Source organism: Otolemur garnettii, unplaced genomic scaffold, assembly GCF_000181295.1.
Source record: "Otolemur garnettii isolate 467f Iridium unplaced genomic scaffold, OtoGar3 scaffold00018, whole genome shotgun sequence".
In the NCBI taxonomy this organism is placed as follows: domain Eukaryota; kingdom Metazoa; phylum Chordata; class Mammalia; order Primates; family Galagidae; genus Otolemur; species Otolemur garnettii.
In genome coordinates this window covers 7,529,258-7,542,003 of record NW_003852413.1, presented here as the reverse complement: position 1 = coordinate 7,542,003, position 12,746 = coordinate 7,529,258, and the positions used below count along the sequence as shown (strand labels likewise).

Here is a 12,746-nt window from a genome sequence, read left to right as displayed (position 1 = left end):
GGACTTTCACCTGTCGTTCTAGAAACAGAGACTATGATGACATCGATGATGATGACCCCTTTAACCCGCAAGCCCGGCGCATCGCAGCCCACAACCCCCCAAGGGGGCAGCTCCGAAGCTTCTGTAGCTACAGCAGTGGTCTGGGCAGCCAAACCAGCTTGCAGCCCCCAGCCCAGACCATCTCCAACGCCCCCGTCTCTGAGTACATGTACGCCATAGCTCTCCGGGCCCCCACATCCAGGCTGGGTTGATGGCTCAGCCCAGCTCTAGGGGGGCCTAGGTCTCTGGACAGCACATTTGAGTCCCCAGAGCCAGGTGGGGGGGGAGAATGCATCAAAGTCCACCTGTGATCCCCACTATAGCCATGGGGTACCTGGAGGGAAAACCCCCAGGGAGCATCTAGTCACCCCTGAAAGAGCCCACTGGAGTGGTTGGGCTGCGCCTTTGGCCATAGCCCCCAGGATGGGTCCTCAGCCTGAGAGGTGCATAGCTATGGGCGACACTGCTCATACCTATTGCCCATCTGCTGCTTATCCCCATCCTCCCCAGCCCCTCCACCTGTCCTCCACCCACCCACCCACCCTCCATGCCCAAGTGCACACCCACAGGCCCCTCCTGTAGAAACCACTTACGCGCGCCCCCAGCCCATCCCCTCCTGAGCTCTCCTCTCGGGCCTACAGGAACCAAGCTGCGCTATTTGGTGGGAACCCGCGCTATGAGAACGTGCCGCTGATCGGGAGAGGCTCCCCTCCGCCTACGGTAATCTGGGCTTCCCCAGCAAGGTCACTGCTTGCACCCTTCTTGAGGAAATAGTTTAAGATAAAACCTCTAGCCAACCCAGTGAACCTTCTCCATGAAGGTAAAAAAGAATGAAACAGTGTTATGATTGAATAAGCATTAAACCAGGCCATCCTGGGTGTCACAGGCAATCCACTAAGGAGGTGGCAAAAATGGAAAAAATATCTTAGTGTTTCTCTGGCCGCAGGCACAAGACACCCCCACACACACACACACACACACACCCCCCGCACTCTGTCCTTGAGCAAGAGGACTTTACAGCACCATTTGTCACACTCGTCCACCCTAAGTCCACCTGGTAATTAGGGTGGCTGTCTTTGCCAGCTAATGCCTTTATCCAAGAAAAAACTAAAATGTCTCTTATTTCCATGACAATCAGGGGTTACAGCTCAGAGCCTCAGACAGGTCAGAGAACTGTCGCTGACCAGGCGATGAGGTGCTATCTGCCTCAGTGTTTGTATTTTCAAGAGGTGCTTCCTAGACCCTTCCTGGATTGTAAGGCTGGCAGGGGTCTTCTTTAGCCTTTAAAGAGGTTTACATGCATCTCAAAAGGACGGACAAATTATTTACATCAGTACCTTTTCTAAAGGAGATACTCCAAGAAGAGAGAAAGGCCCCTTTCCCCTTTTTGTATCAGGGAAAATTAAATGAAATGTTTTCTCTTTTCAGATTTGTGTTTACCTTTAACCCTTGGCCTCTGCATGGCCCTGGGCTAGAGGGTGGGTCACTGTGGTGTCCTGTCTAGGAGGTCTGATCCAAGACACAGCCTTCCTCAATCCTGCTCAGCTCCCAGTGTCCCTAGGACTGTACCCCTTGCCCACCTGCCCCCTCCAGCCAGAGTACCCGAAATGAAGCCTCAGGGCAGCGTAAATTGAGAAGAAAAGATCATGCTCTCTTATCCTAGAGAACTATCAGAAGGTCGCAGACTGGAATACTGGCTGAGACAGCAGCAAATAGAGACAGTAGATCATCCAGGTTCAGGGATACAGATTCCAATGTCAAATCCCAGCTTGTCACTTATGGCCTCTGTGACCTTAGACAAGTATTTTGCCATCATGTGCCTCAGTTTCTCCCATCTGTAGAATGGGGATGGTGGTAACAGAGAGAGAGAAGCCAGGCTGGGGTTTAAAAGGTGCACTCTTGCTGGGCTTGGTGGCTCACGCCTGTGATCCTAGCACTCTGGGAGGCTGAGGCGGATGGATCACCTGAGCGCAGGAGTTTGAGACCAGCCTGAGCAAGGATAAGAGGGTTCTCTGTCTAACCAGAAGCTTCCTGGGATCCTCTTTCCCCCCACCAGCTGCTGTGGCCCCAGGAATGCAGATTGACTTTAGCCTTAATCTAAGCAGAACATAATTAGGGAAAATCTGCTGCTGTGAAAAGAGAATTACTCAGTGCATCCAAATAAAAATGATTTGAGGATTAACTTCTGCTTTGAAAGACCCAGGCCACTCCTCCTGCCATTTGCAGAGATAATCAAGAATTGACCTTATTTGTAAGGCTCAGGGGCAAAATAAACCTTCTCTAAATGTAAGACTTTCCCGGAAACCCTGGTTGCCTTGGCAGACTTGACTGCCAGGCCCCACCCAGCTCAACCATCCGAGAAGACTCTGCTACCCCCCAGCCCTGCCTAAAGAGCCATCTAATGATGCTGCTGACCAGGGGTGGGGTGGGTGTCTGCCCCAGTAGAGAACACAGTGCTGTCCCTCACCCTTTCTGGGGGTGCCCAATCTGAATGCTCACCAGCGCTCACCAATTCTGAGGTGTGGATGAATTCCTCCCTCTCTAGGACAGGCAGGGGTCACTAGGTGACCTGGACGTGTAACCTGTTCTCTTGCTAGAAATGTGTCTTCCTCTAGCTCTGCCTATAAGGAATCCTCCTTCCTATCCTGTTTTCTGGATGGGAAGAGCAAATACGACCCAGAGCATTTTTTTTTTTCCTTTTTTGATAGAGAGTCTCATCTAGGTAGAGTGCCATGGTGTCATGGCTCACAGCAACCTGAAACTCTTGGACTCAAGTATTCCTCTTGCCTAAGCCTCCCAAGTGAGTAGCTGAGACTACAGGAACCTACCGTGTTATCCAGCTAATTTTTTTCTATTTTTAGTAGAGATGGGGTCTTGCTCTTGCTTGAGCTGGTCTCAAACTCGTGAGCTCAAGGGGTCCACCCACCTCGGCCTCCCAAAGTGCTAGGATTACAGGCGTGAGCCACCGTACCTGGCTGAGCCAAGCCAGTTGTTATTATAAATACCAACACTGGGAATTCTCTCTAGATTCACAGAAACTGCATCTCCTAGGGAAGGAGCCTGGGAGGTCGTTTGCCAAACTTACCATCAGGCGGGCTCGGAAATACTGCTTGAAGGAGGAAGGTCTTATCCTCACCTGTGTGTCAGAATCAGGAGTGATTTGCTAACACACAGGCTGCTGGGCCCACCCTGCTTCTGATTCAGAAAATCTGGGGTGGGGCCTAGTGATTTGTGTTTCTAACCTGTTCCCCAGTGTAGTTGATGCTGCTTCTCTGCACACCACCCTTGAAAAACCACTGCTCTGAGGTTGCCCCACTGTTGGCACTATTGGGGGACAGGGTCACCCTCTGTGGGACTGTCCTGTGCATTGTAGGACATTTAGCAGCGTCCCTGGCCTCTCCCACCAGAAGCCAATAGCATCGTACTGCCACCACCAGTTGTGGCCACCAGAATGCCTCCAGACATTGCAAATGTCCGCGGGAGACAAAACCACCCCAGTTGAAACCCAATGGCGAAAGAGCCTCACACCCCTGCCTCTTCCACCCAGCCCAGGTGGGAGAATTCGTCCTATGTGAATGACCTGAAACTTGCCAGGGCCTGGACCCCTGAAACTTCCTGGGGCCACAAAGCAAGCAGCATCTAGAAGGTTGTAGAAATGTAGAATCTGAGTTGCCTCCGACTAGATCCCCAGGTGGTTTGTACACAGGGGGGAGTGTGAGAAGCCCTGTCCCTGCTGCCCGGGGTGGGAGAGGTAATAGGTCTGTTGAGCGCTCTGTGCTAGGTCACTGTTTCTCTGACTTGGCTGCACATTGGAATTGACTAAAGAACTAAAGCACTGGTAGCACATTACATTGCTTTTTGTGTTGTGTGCATTTTACCTCACTGTGGATATACACTAGTGGGTGTGGCCCACGCATGGGGGTTTTTGAGTTCCCTGGGTGTTTCTAATGTACAGCCAAGTTTGAGAACCTCTGTGTTCAGGTCTCACACGTCTCATGTCATTTCACCCTTTCCGTGTAAGAGCTGAGTGCTCTTAGGTCCATTTTGCAGATGGAGATACTAACGATAGAGGTTGGTTAACCTCAGCCAAGGTCACGGGGTGTGTAATTTGTACAGCTGGGATGTGCAGCCTGGCTGGCTGCATCTCCAGACCTCTCCCCTAGGTGTGCTTGCTGCTGGCAGCTCCTTGGTACACTGGTGCACTCAGCTGCTATCCCCAGTGTGAAGTGACAGGCTGGGTGCTGGCAGGTGTGGTGGAGGGAGGAAGGCTGGTCTGTGTGCATTTTGTGTTTGAGGCTGGAGCCAGAGATCCAGGTGGGTGCAGGGCTGGAGACATCACCAGGTTCCCCAGTCCTGGTGACACTGTGGTCATAACTTGGTATCTGAACACTGTGGCTGGTCCTGCCCTGACTGTCCCCTCTTCTTTCTGTCCGCAGTACTCTCCCAGCATGAGGGCCACCTACCTGTCTGTGGCAGATGAACACCTGAGGCACTACGGGAATGAGTTTCCAGCCTAACAGACTGTCAGGGGATCCTGCCTCTATTTTCCATTTTGGTTTTTAATTAATGCAAATACAAGCTGCATTTCTTTAATAGAAACCAAAGGCATCTGGAGATGGGCAAGTTCCCGTAGAGGGTGGCTGAGATTCCCTACCAAAGCCCTAGAGGGACAGAAGACCCAGGACTTGGGACAGTCTCTCTTCTGCCTGCCCTGCCATCCACACCAGAAATGCCCCCCGTGTTTGGCTGCCTTGGAGGTACTGTCCCTAACCCAGCTGCCTGGCTCTGCTCAACCCTGCACCCCACCCTTACCAGGAAGGGCGTGGCAGGGAGGAGGAGGCCAGGTCCGATGCCACCTTGGGGAGCTGTATGTTTTCTCAGGTCCCATTACCAAGACTGTGCCTCTTATTACCATGGCCAAAAGGCGAGGCGACCTCTCGCAGTCCTCTCTGCTCCATTTCCCTACAGGTAACAGTGGAAAGGGCTGGTCAGGAGATGCTTTTTTTTTTTTTTTTAGAGACAGGGTCTCACTTTGTCACCCTTGGTAGAGTGCTGTGGAGTCACAGCTCATAGCAACCTCCAATTCCTGGGCTTAGGCGATTCTCCTGCCTCAGCCTCCCCAGTAGCTGGGACTACAGGCATCCACCACAATGCCCAGCTATTTTTTGTTGCAGTTTGGCCGGGTCCGGGTTTGAACCTGCCTCTCTCCATACATGGGGCCAGCACCCTACTCACTGAGCCACAGGCACCGCCCAGGAGATGCTTTTTCCGGGCGGTGGCATCCCTGAGGAGACCAGAGCAGTCCAAAGCAGAGTTCTGGAGCCACAGAAGGGAGGTGTTAGGGGAGGTCTTCCAGGGAGGCCCGTGGCTTGAGGAGGAACGGGTCGCAGCCCAGTGGACCTAGGTAGACACAGGGCAAAAGCCCCACCTCCGCTCCAGAATGGTGCTGCAATTTCTTTAGCCGCATGGAGACAGGGCCAGTCTCAGGTATGAACAGACACTTTGAAAGCAACATTAACTTTTTTCTTTCCAGTGTTCTAAACATTTTGAATATCCAAAGAATTGAACTCGTAGAACATCTAGTTTTTACAGCAGACTTGGGGCTCGTTCCTTACACCTGGTTTTTATACCACAACTTTTACAGATTTTGCTGGCACTGGCCAGTTCTTTACAGACCTAGAGGCAGTGGGGAAGAGTGGATTTTTAAATAAAATAAGCATCAGTGATACCCCCTGTCCTGAGCTGCTGTTTGATAGGAATCTGGGTTCATCCCACCGGAGGAGGGGGAATTTCAAGAAGACAGAAGCTGAGAGGGAAAGTTGGACAGAGTCCCCTACCTGGGGACCGTGTGATGTTCACATCAACCGTGCCCTCCCTGTTGTTTTCCAGCAAGTTTGTCTGAAAATGTTTTAGCAAAGTGATACGATGGTGTGTTGATGTGAGGACAGGCCTCTCCCTGCCACCCCCATCCCCTATCCTCACCCAGCGTCCCCAGCCCCTGACCTGTGAGGCGATGCAGCCTGTTCACCAGGAGGAAATGACAACCCACCATGCTGCCGGCTGAAGGGCCAGGGTTGGGGTCTGTGGTGCTTCCAACCTCTGGCCAAGCCAGAGTGTACAACACTGCAGCCCCCACAGCATTGCCCAGCAAGGAGAGCAGGGACTTGGGGCGGCTGGGCTTGGGACGAGACTCTGTTTCCATTTTGGAAGAGCCGCTTTGTCAAAGGCAGCATGATTCTCAGCTCTGAGCCAAGAATACGACGGATTGGGTCCACAGGGTAGCCGGGACTCCCCGTGTCTCACCTGCATTAACCTGTATGTACAGTGTACCATAAACACACCTTGGGACGTCCGTGTCACAGGCAGATGGGGACTCTGCGACGTCAAGGTGTTGCTTCTTAAGGTTTCATTATTGGCAGCTAAAGAGTTGTTTTTAATGCATGGAAACTAAACTAAAATTCCTCGGGGCTTCCTGAAGGAGCCAGGTGGGCAGACTTCTGCTTGACACATGTGCATCTCACCTGGAAGAGAAATAAACCACTTGTACTAAAATGCACGGTCTCTGGTGTCCATGGGGCAGGGAATAATAGGGGTATTGAACGGTCCCCTCCAGTAGGGTCATGGGGTGGGAGGGCTTAAAAGCAGATTCCAAGAGTGAACTCAGTGCAAGGATGGAGGATGGAGCTTGAGTGAATGTCACGGGGCTCTCGTATGGCCTCTGGCTGCTCATACAGCACCGGCAGCAGGCCTTATGTCTGCCCTAGTCTCTCTCTGAAGTTCCCCCAAAAGGTCATTGCTAATAAGTAGCATTTATTGCATACTCGAAATCAGGGACTGCCCCAGGTATTTGCATTGATTTGCAATCAAACCTCAGCCCAGAGAGGTCATTCATTTTGCAGTTAAGTCAGCAGAGGCCCATGAGCCTAAAGACCTGGGTAGAGCAAGGGGCAGAGCCAGGAGCGTGTATTCAGAGCCCCAGCTCTAGCAGCCCCAGTGCTCTGGGGCTAGGGCAGTGGTCACTGGTCACGCCACAGGCCACCTCCACCAAAGGGACCGTGCAATGCTGTTTCCAGGGGGTGCTTGCTACATCTCTTCCTGGACACCTCACCTCTGTGGCCACCTCTCCGGGCTCTGAAATGCAGGATGCTTTCTTTAGCGTCTCTTGGAGGGTTGGATCTCCTGGCCAGCCTGGCTCTCTCCCCATGGCTTTAAACGCCTATTTGTTCTTATTCCCGGAATTGACTGCATTTTGAGGAGCTTCCCAAAACTAGCCGCTGATGCATTCTTTGGGGGCGCTTGAGGTGAGACGAAGTGAGCCCTGGGTGGCTGAGCATGCCAGGCTCTGAGCTGAGCATCTGAACTGGGGCCTCCCTGAATGGAAATGTTTTTCCCACCCCTCCTAGCAAGACAGCCACCTCTCTCCCTGGTCTCAGGATACCACAGGCAGTGGAGAGATAGTAGCTCAGAGGGATGGGGAAAGGTTTCTGTTTTGAAGGTTCCTGCAGCTCTGTACCCAAACAAGATTGGCTTGGGGTGGCTTTAACTGTCTCAGATCTTAGGAGTGAGACCTGAGTTGCAAGCAGACCCCACGTGAAGTAGGAAGGCGGTCTCAGGGATGCACCAGCCACAGGGGGACTTGGTCATGGCCACGTGCATCACCTCCCTTTCCTATCTGCTACACCAATCTCACGCCCAAGGGAAAGGCATGAGATGGGCTGGGGGGCATAATTGCTGTGCCCCTGTTCACCTGCCCGGCTCACTCTCTCTGTCCCTAACGGCCTCTGATCAGCACCCTGACTGCAGAGCCAGGAAGCTCAGCTGGAGGAAGAGGGGCAGGTGTTTTACCCACTCTTGGAAAGAAAGAGCAGTGAGCTCCACCAGGCCCTCATGTAACTCAAGCCTTTGCCTGGAACCTGGGTTCACACATCATGGAGAGCCAGCCTCCCCCAACAGAGTGGTCCTTTCTCCAAAGCAAATTCATCTCCAGATGTGCTCTTTCCCTCCTCCAAAGCCGCTCAATCTTATATTCAGGAGCAGCCTGAGTGCTATTATTACAGCCTCTTAACTTAAAAATTTACTGATCTCGTACTCAAGAGGCCTGGTAAGTGAATTGACAGATATTCCCAGATAAAGAGACATGATCTTCCTCTCTTCCTGCCTTCATTCATTTAAGTAAATATGTATCGATTATTCAATGCAAGGGCCAGCAGGCTGCAGCTGGCAAGCCCAGCCTGACCAGCTGCCTCAAATGGCCTGTGCATGTAAAATACAAATACAATTTACATTTTTAAGTGATTAAAAAGAAATCAAAAACATTTGCAATGGATTCTGATGACATAGAGCACTAACTTTGAACCTCAGTTAAGTAAAATGTTACCCTCCCCACCCAAAGAATTTTCTTCTTGTCATTAATAGACAATTAAGTTGTACTCAATTATAATAATTTTTATTTCCTCAATCAAAATGCGTGGAAATTAGTTTTCTCTCTTGTCATTACAAGTACTTATATGATATCTTTGATGTTGCTGCTTGGCCCACAAAGCATAAAACATTTATAATACCATCTTTTACCGTAGTTTATACAGTTTGCTGACCCCCGCCTACCACACCATTTTTTCTAAAGTCTGAGACTACTGAAGTATTTAAGGGAATCATGACCCTTGACTTCACGGAGTTTACAAATTAGCAAGGAAGGCGGGTAACTTCATCAACGCTGATTTGCTTGGATACAAGTTCAGAGTCTTATATGGACATTTGGGGAAATTCCTCAAATCTTGTGTCTCCTGTTTTGGCTTGTCTGTTTTAACATCCTTGGTTTTTTGATTACAAAAGAACGTACACGAGGCAAGCATTTCAAATCCGACAAAAATGTGTGAGAAAGTGAAAATCCCCCATAATCCGATAACCCAGAACAAAGTGCCATGACCGGTTGGGTGTATATTCTTTCAGGTTTTATCCCAAAGTATTTGGAGAAATATAAATCACACTGCACTGTTGCTCTGCAATTGCTTTGTCTGTCTAACACTATGTCTTGGCCATCTTCTCATCGATCTTGGAAAATTCGCCCATTCCCCACCAGCAGCCTGTGAGTATAGAAAGTGGTGACTATGTTATAACATAACACCAAAGCCCCACTGAAGACAGTCGCTCTTCCCTCCTGCCAGCGACTTGTTGATTGACGACTCTGATGCGTATCTTCTACAAGCACAAAGCAACAGCCTTCCTGAGATTCGTACCCAGGAAGAACAACATTCAGCGGTGGTCTTCTGAACAGACAGAGGAAAGTCAGTCCCATGGTCATGGTCGTTGTGAAAGTGTCTCCCCCCGTGTTTCAGGGGAATTGGTCAAGAGCCGTCCGTTGCATCCTAGACAACCAGGTAGACAGACAGCTGCGAGGGACCCATGGAATACTGGAGAGGAGCAAATAAAGGGATGAGGACCTCATTTCTGGTGGGCTGGGTTTCTGAAGGTGTCTGGACCTTCTGAATGGCAATATCGGGCAAGCAACTTGAAGCCTGGACAAGTGTTGGTGCAGAGGCCTGGATGTGGAAGCTGAGGAAGAACACGGAGAGAAGCAGGAGGAGAGGCCTAGGGGTGTGTAGTAGGGGGGTGCACATGCGTGTGGTCCACATCAACCCATGCCACCCAGGTATAGCAAGGACAGCGTGGCACTACTGACTGGGTCTGGCAGTCGTGTTGGTGGTGGGGGTCTTGGCCTTTTCCCCTTTTCTCAAGGGAAATGTTTTCCTCCCCACCTGTGGAAGAGGGAAAGAAGAGCTGACCAGAGAGAAATCTTTAAAGTTTGGCTTGGCGCCTGTGGCTCAAGCGGCTAAGGCGCCAGCCACATACACCTAAGGTGGCGGGTTTGAATCCCCAGCCCGGGCCCACCAAACAACAATGATGGCTGCAACCAAAAAATGGCCAGGCGTCGTGGCGGGCGCCTGTAGTCCCAGCTACTTGGGAGGCTGAGGCAGGAGACTCGCTTGAGCCCAGGAGTTGGAGGTTGCTGTGAGTGTGATGCCATGGCACTCTACTCAGGGGGATAGCTTGAGGCTCCGTCTCAAAAAAAAAAAAAAAAAGAAATCTTTAAAGTTTGTGGTTGACAGCCTGGCATAGCCTCTCCCAGGACGCCCTCAAACTCAGATGCCCTGCAGGGACTCAGAGCCCCACACGCTGACTCTGCAGTCTCCCAGGCCCCCGCTGGCATGGGAGGAGGGCAGTCTGACTCCACATCCTCTGTGGTTCCTTGGGGGCTGCCCCATCTGTCTCCAGCCTTCCCACCATTACTATTTCTAGGATATGTGGCATCTACTGGTGGCACTTCTGACACAATATGCGGTGCCTCATCAGAGAAGCAGGAGGTCCTGCCACCCAGGGCTTGTAAGGGGCTGGGGCATTCTGAAATGCCTTAAAGGAGTTTGTACCTTTCCAAAGTCTGCTTTTCCAGCTGACTCTAGAAATACACTCAAATGTGGCTCCTGCTCTCTTCCACTCTCATTTGTTTTTTCTGGACACAGACTACCAGTGACTTTTATTCTGGAATCCCGAGTTCCCCAAGACAACCCAGGTGTGCATCAGGCCCAGTCTGAGTGGAGTAAGTCCCTTGGATAAGCACAGCTGCTTTTTAGTTACTCAAACATATTGCTCAGAACTTTAAGAAAAGGGGGGCAAGGAGCCTAGAGGAGGGCTTGGCAGGGCAGACACCAATACTACCATTCCAGAAACAGCAAAACGGATGGCAGAGAGAGGTCTGGTCTGCGTTAGAGAAAGAGCAATTAGTGCTACTTACCTGTTAATTACCAAGATTAGAGTTAGGTGGTCTCACCGTTGGTGTGACAGATGCCTTCTCAGGAAGCCAGAGCTGTGACTACAACCAGGATCAGGGAAAGGTCTCCCCTTTCCTGGAGCTCACAGTTCCTGGAGGGAAGCTGGATGTGCAAATGGATCTGGTGTAGAGGGCAGGGTAGAGGTGCCACACTGCAGGGCTGAGGGACGTGTTGCACAACCTCATTCCTGCAAAGAAAGGTGCAGCTTGTCTTACAATTAGGGTGAGGGGGGACAGCAGGTCACTTCTGCCAAATGTTGGTGTAAATGCTCTCACTGCCTTTAAGAAGGAAGAACATAACTCCTCCAGACCTTAAGTACACACTGAGCATCAAAACTTCCTTCCAAAAAGGATACATGGAAGGGTGAGAAGAGTAACTCCTTATTGGAGAAATCCGAGGCACTCTACCCCGCCAAGGGAGCAAGACGAACACAACAGTAACCAGTCGTGTTGATAGCACATACCCTACAATGAGGAGGGCATTTCACCTCTGTGATCTTCCTTCTGAAAACCTGTAGCACCAGTCTAATCATGAAAAAATATCTACCAACCATATTCCAGTTGAGGGACAGTCTATAAATACCTGACTCATACTCCTCAAAACTGCCAAAGTCATCAAAAACCAAGAAAGTCTGGGAAACAGCCACAGCTGAGAGGAGCCCAAGGAGATATGATGAATACATGTGATGTGGGCTCCTGGAATAGAAAAAATAAGACATTTGGGGAAAACTAAGGAAATCTGAATAAAGTATGGAGCTTAGTTAATAATGATATATTAATAGTGGCTCACTCATTTTAAAAAATTGACCATACTAACATAAGATAGTAATAATAAGGGCAACAAGGTATGGAGTATGTGGAAACTCTCTGTACTATCTTTGCAACTTTTCTATACATCTAAAACTGTTCTCAAATAAAAAGTTTATTTTAAAAGCAAGGGAGGGACAGCAAGGATGCCCATTTCTATTTAACATAGTACTGGACATTCTAGCCAAAACAACTGGACAAGAAAAAGAAATAAAAGGCATTCAAATTGGAAGGGAAAAAGTAAAGTGTCTCTGTTCTCTGTGAACTATGTGATCTAATATATAGCCAACAATAAAGATTCCATAAAAATTGTTAGAACTAATAAACAAATCCAGCAAAGTAACTACACACAAAGTCAGCACACAAAAATCATTTGCATTCCTTCATAATAACACTAAGCAATCCAAGAAGGAAATCAAGAAAGCAACTTTATTTATAATAGCACCAAAGAGCATACTTAGGGAACTGACTTAACCAAGCAGGTAAAAGAGTTATATAATGAAAATTACAAAATCTGCTGAAAGAACTTAAAGAAGACATAAGCAAATGAAAAGATATCTCATGTTCATGGATTGAAAGACATAATATTATTAAAAGGTCAATACTACCCAAACCAATCTACAGATTCAATTCTATCTCTATCAAAATTCCAAGAATATCCAGAGATAGAAAAGATCATGCTAGAATAAATATAGTATCTCAAGAGACACCCAAATAGCTAAAACAGTCTATAAAAAGAAGAAGAAAGCTGGAAGACTATTCCAGATGTTAAAGCTTACTACAAAGCTACAGTAATCAAAACAGTATGGTGCTGACATAAACACAGACACAGAAACTAATGGAATAGAATAGAGAGTCCAGAAGTAAAGTCTTTCATATATGATCAAATGATATTAGACAGGGAGACCAAGACCATTCAATGGGAAAAGGGCAGTCTTTTTAACAAATGGTGCTGGGGAAACTGGATATCCACATGCAAAAGAATAAAACTGCAACCTAACTAATACCCTCTATAAAAAGTAACTCAAAATTGATCCATCATCTACATGTAAGATTGAAAACTATAAAACTCAAA

General features: G+C 49.1%; 1 protein-coding gene across 1 annotated transcript in view; it reads left to right on the top strand.

Annotated features, from left to right (window-relative positions):
• Positions 1-5,057, top strand: part of TTYH2 (tweety family member 2) — a 22,709-nt gene extending 17,652 nt beyond the window's left edge. The window contains exons 10-12 of the mRNA XM_023511015.1: positions 23-208; positions 681-759; positions 4,476-5,057. Coding sequence (XP_023366783.1) covers positions 23-208; positions 681-759; positions 4,476-4,556 — 346 coding nt within the window. The 3' untranslated portion in view covers positions 4,557-5,057. The remainder of the gene's footprint in view (positions 1-22; positions 209-680; positions 760-4,475) is intronic.
• The last annotated feature ends 7,689 nt before the right edge of the window (positions 5,058-12,746 follow it).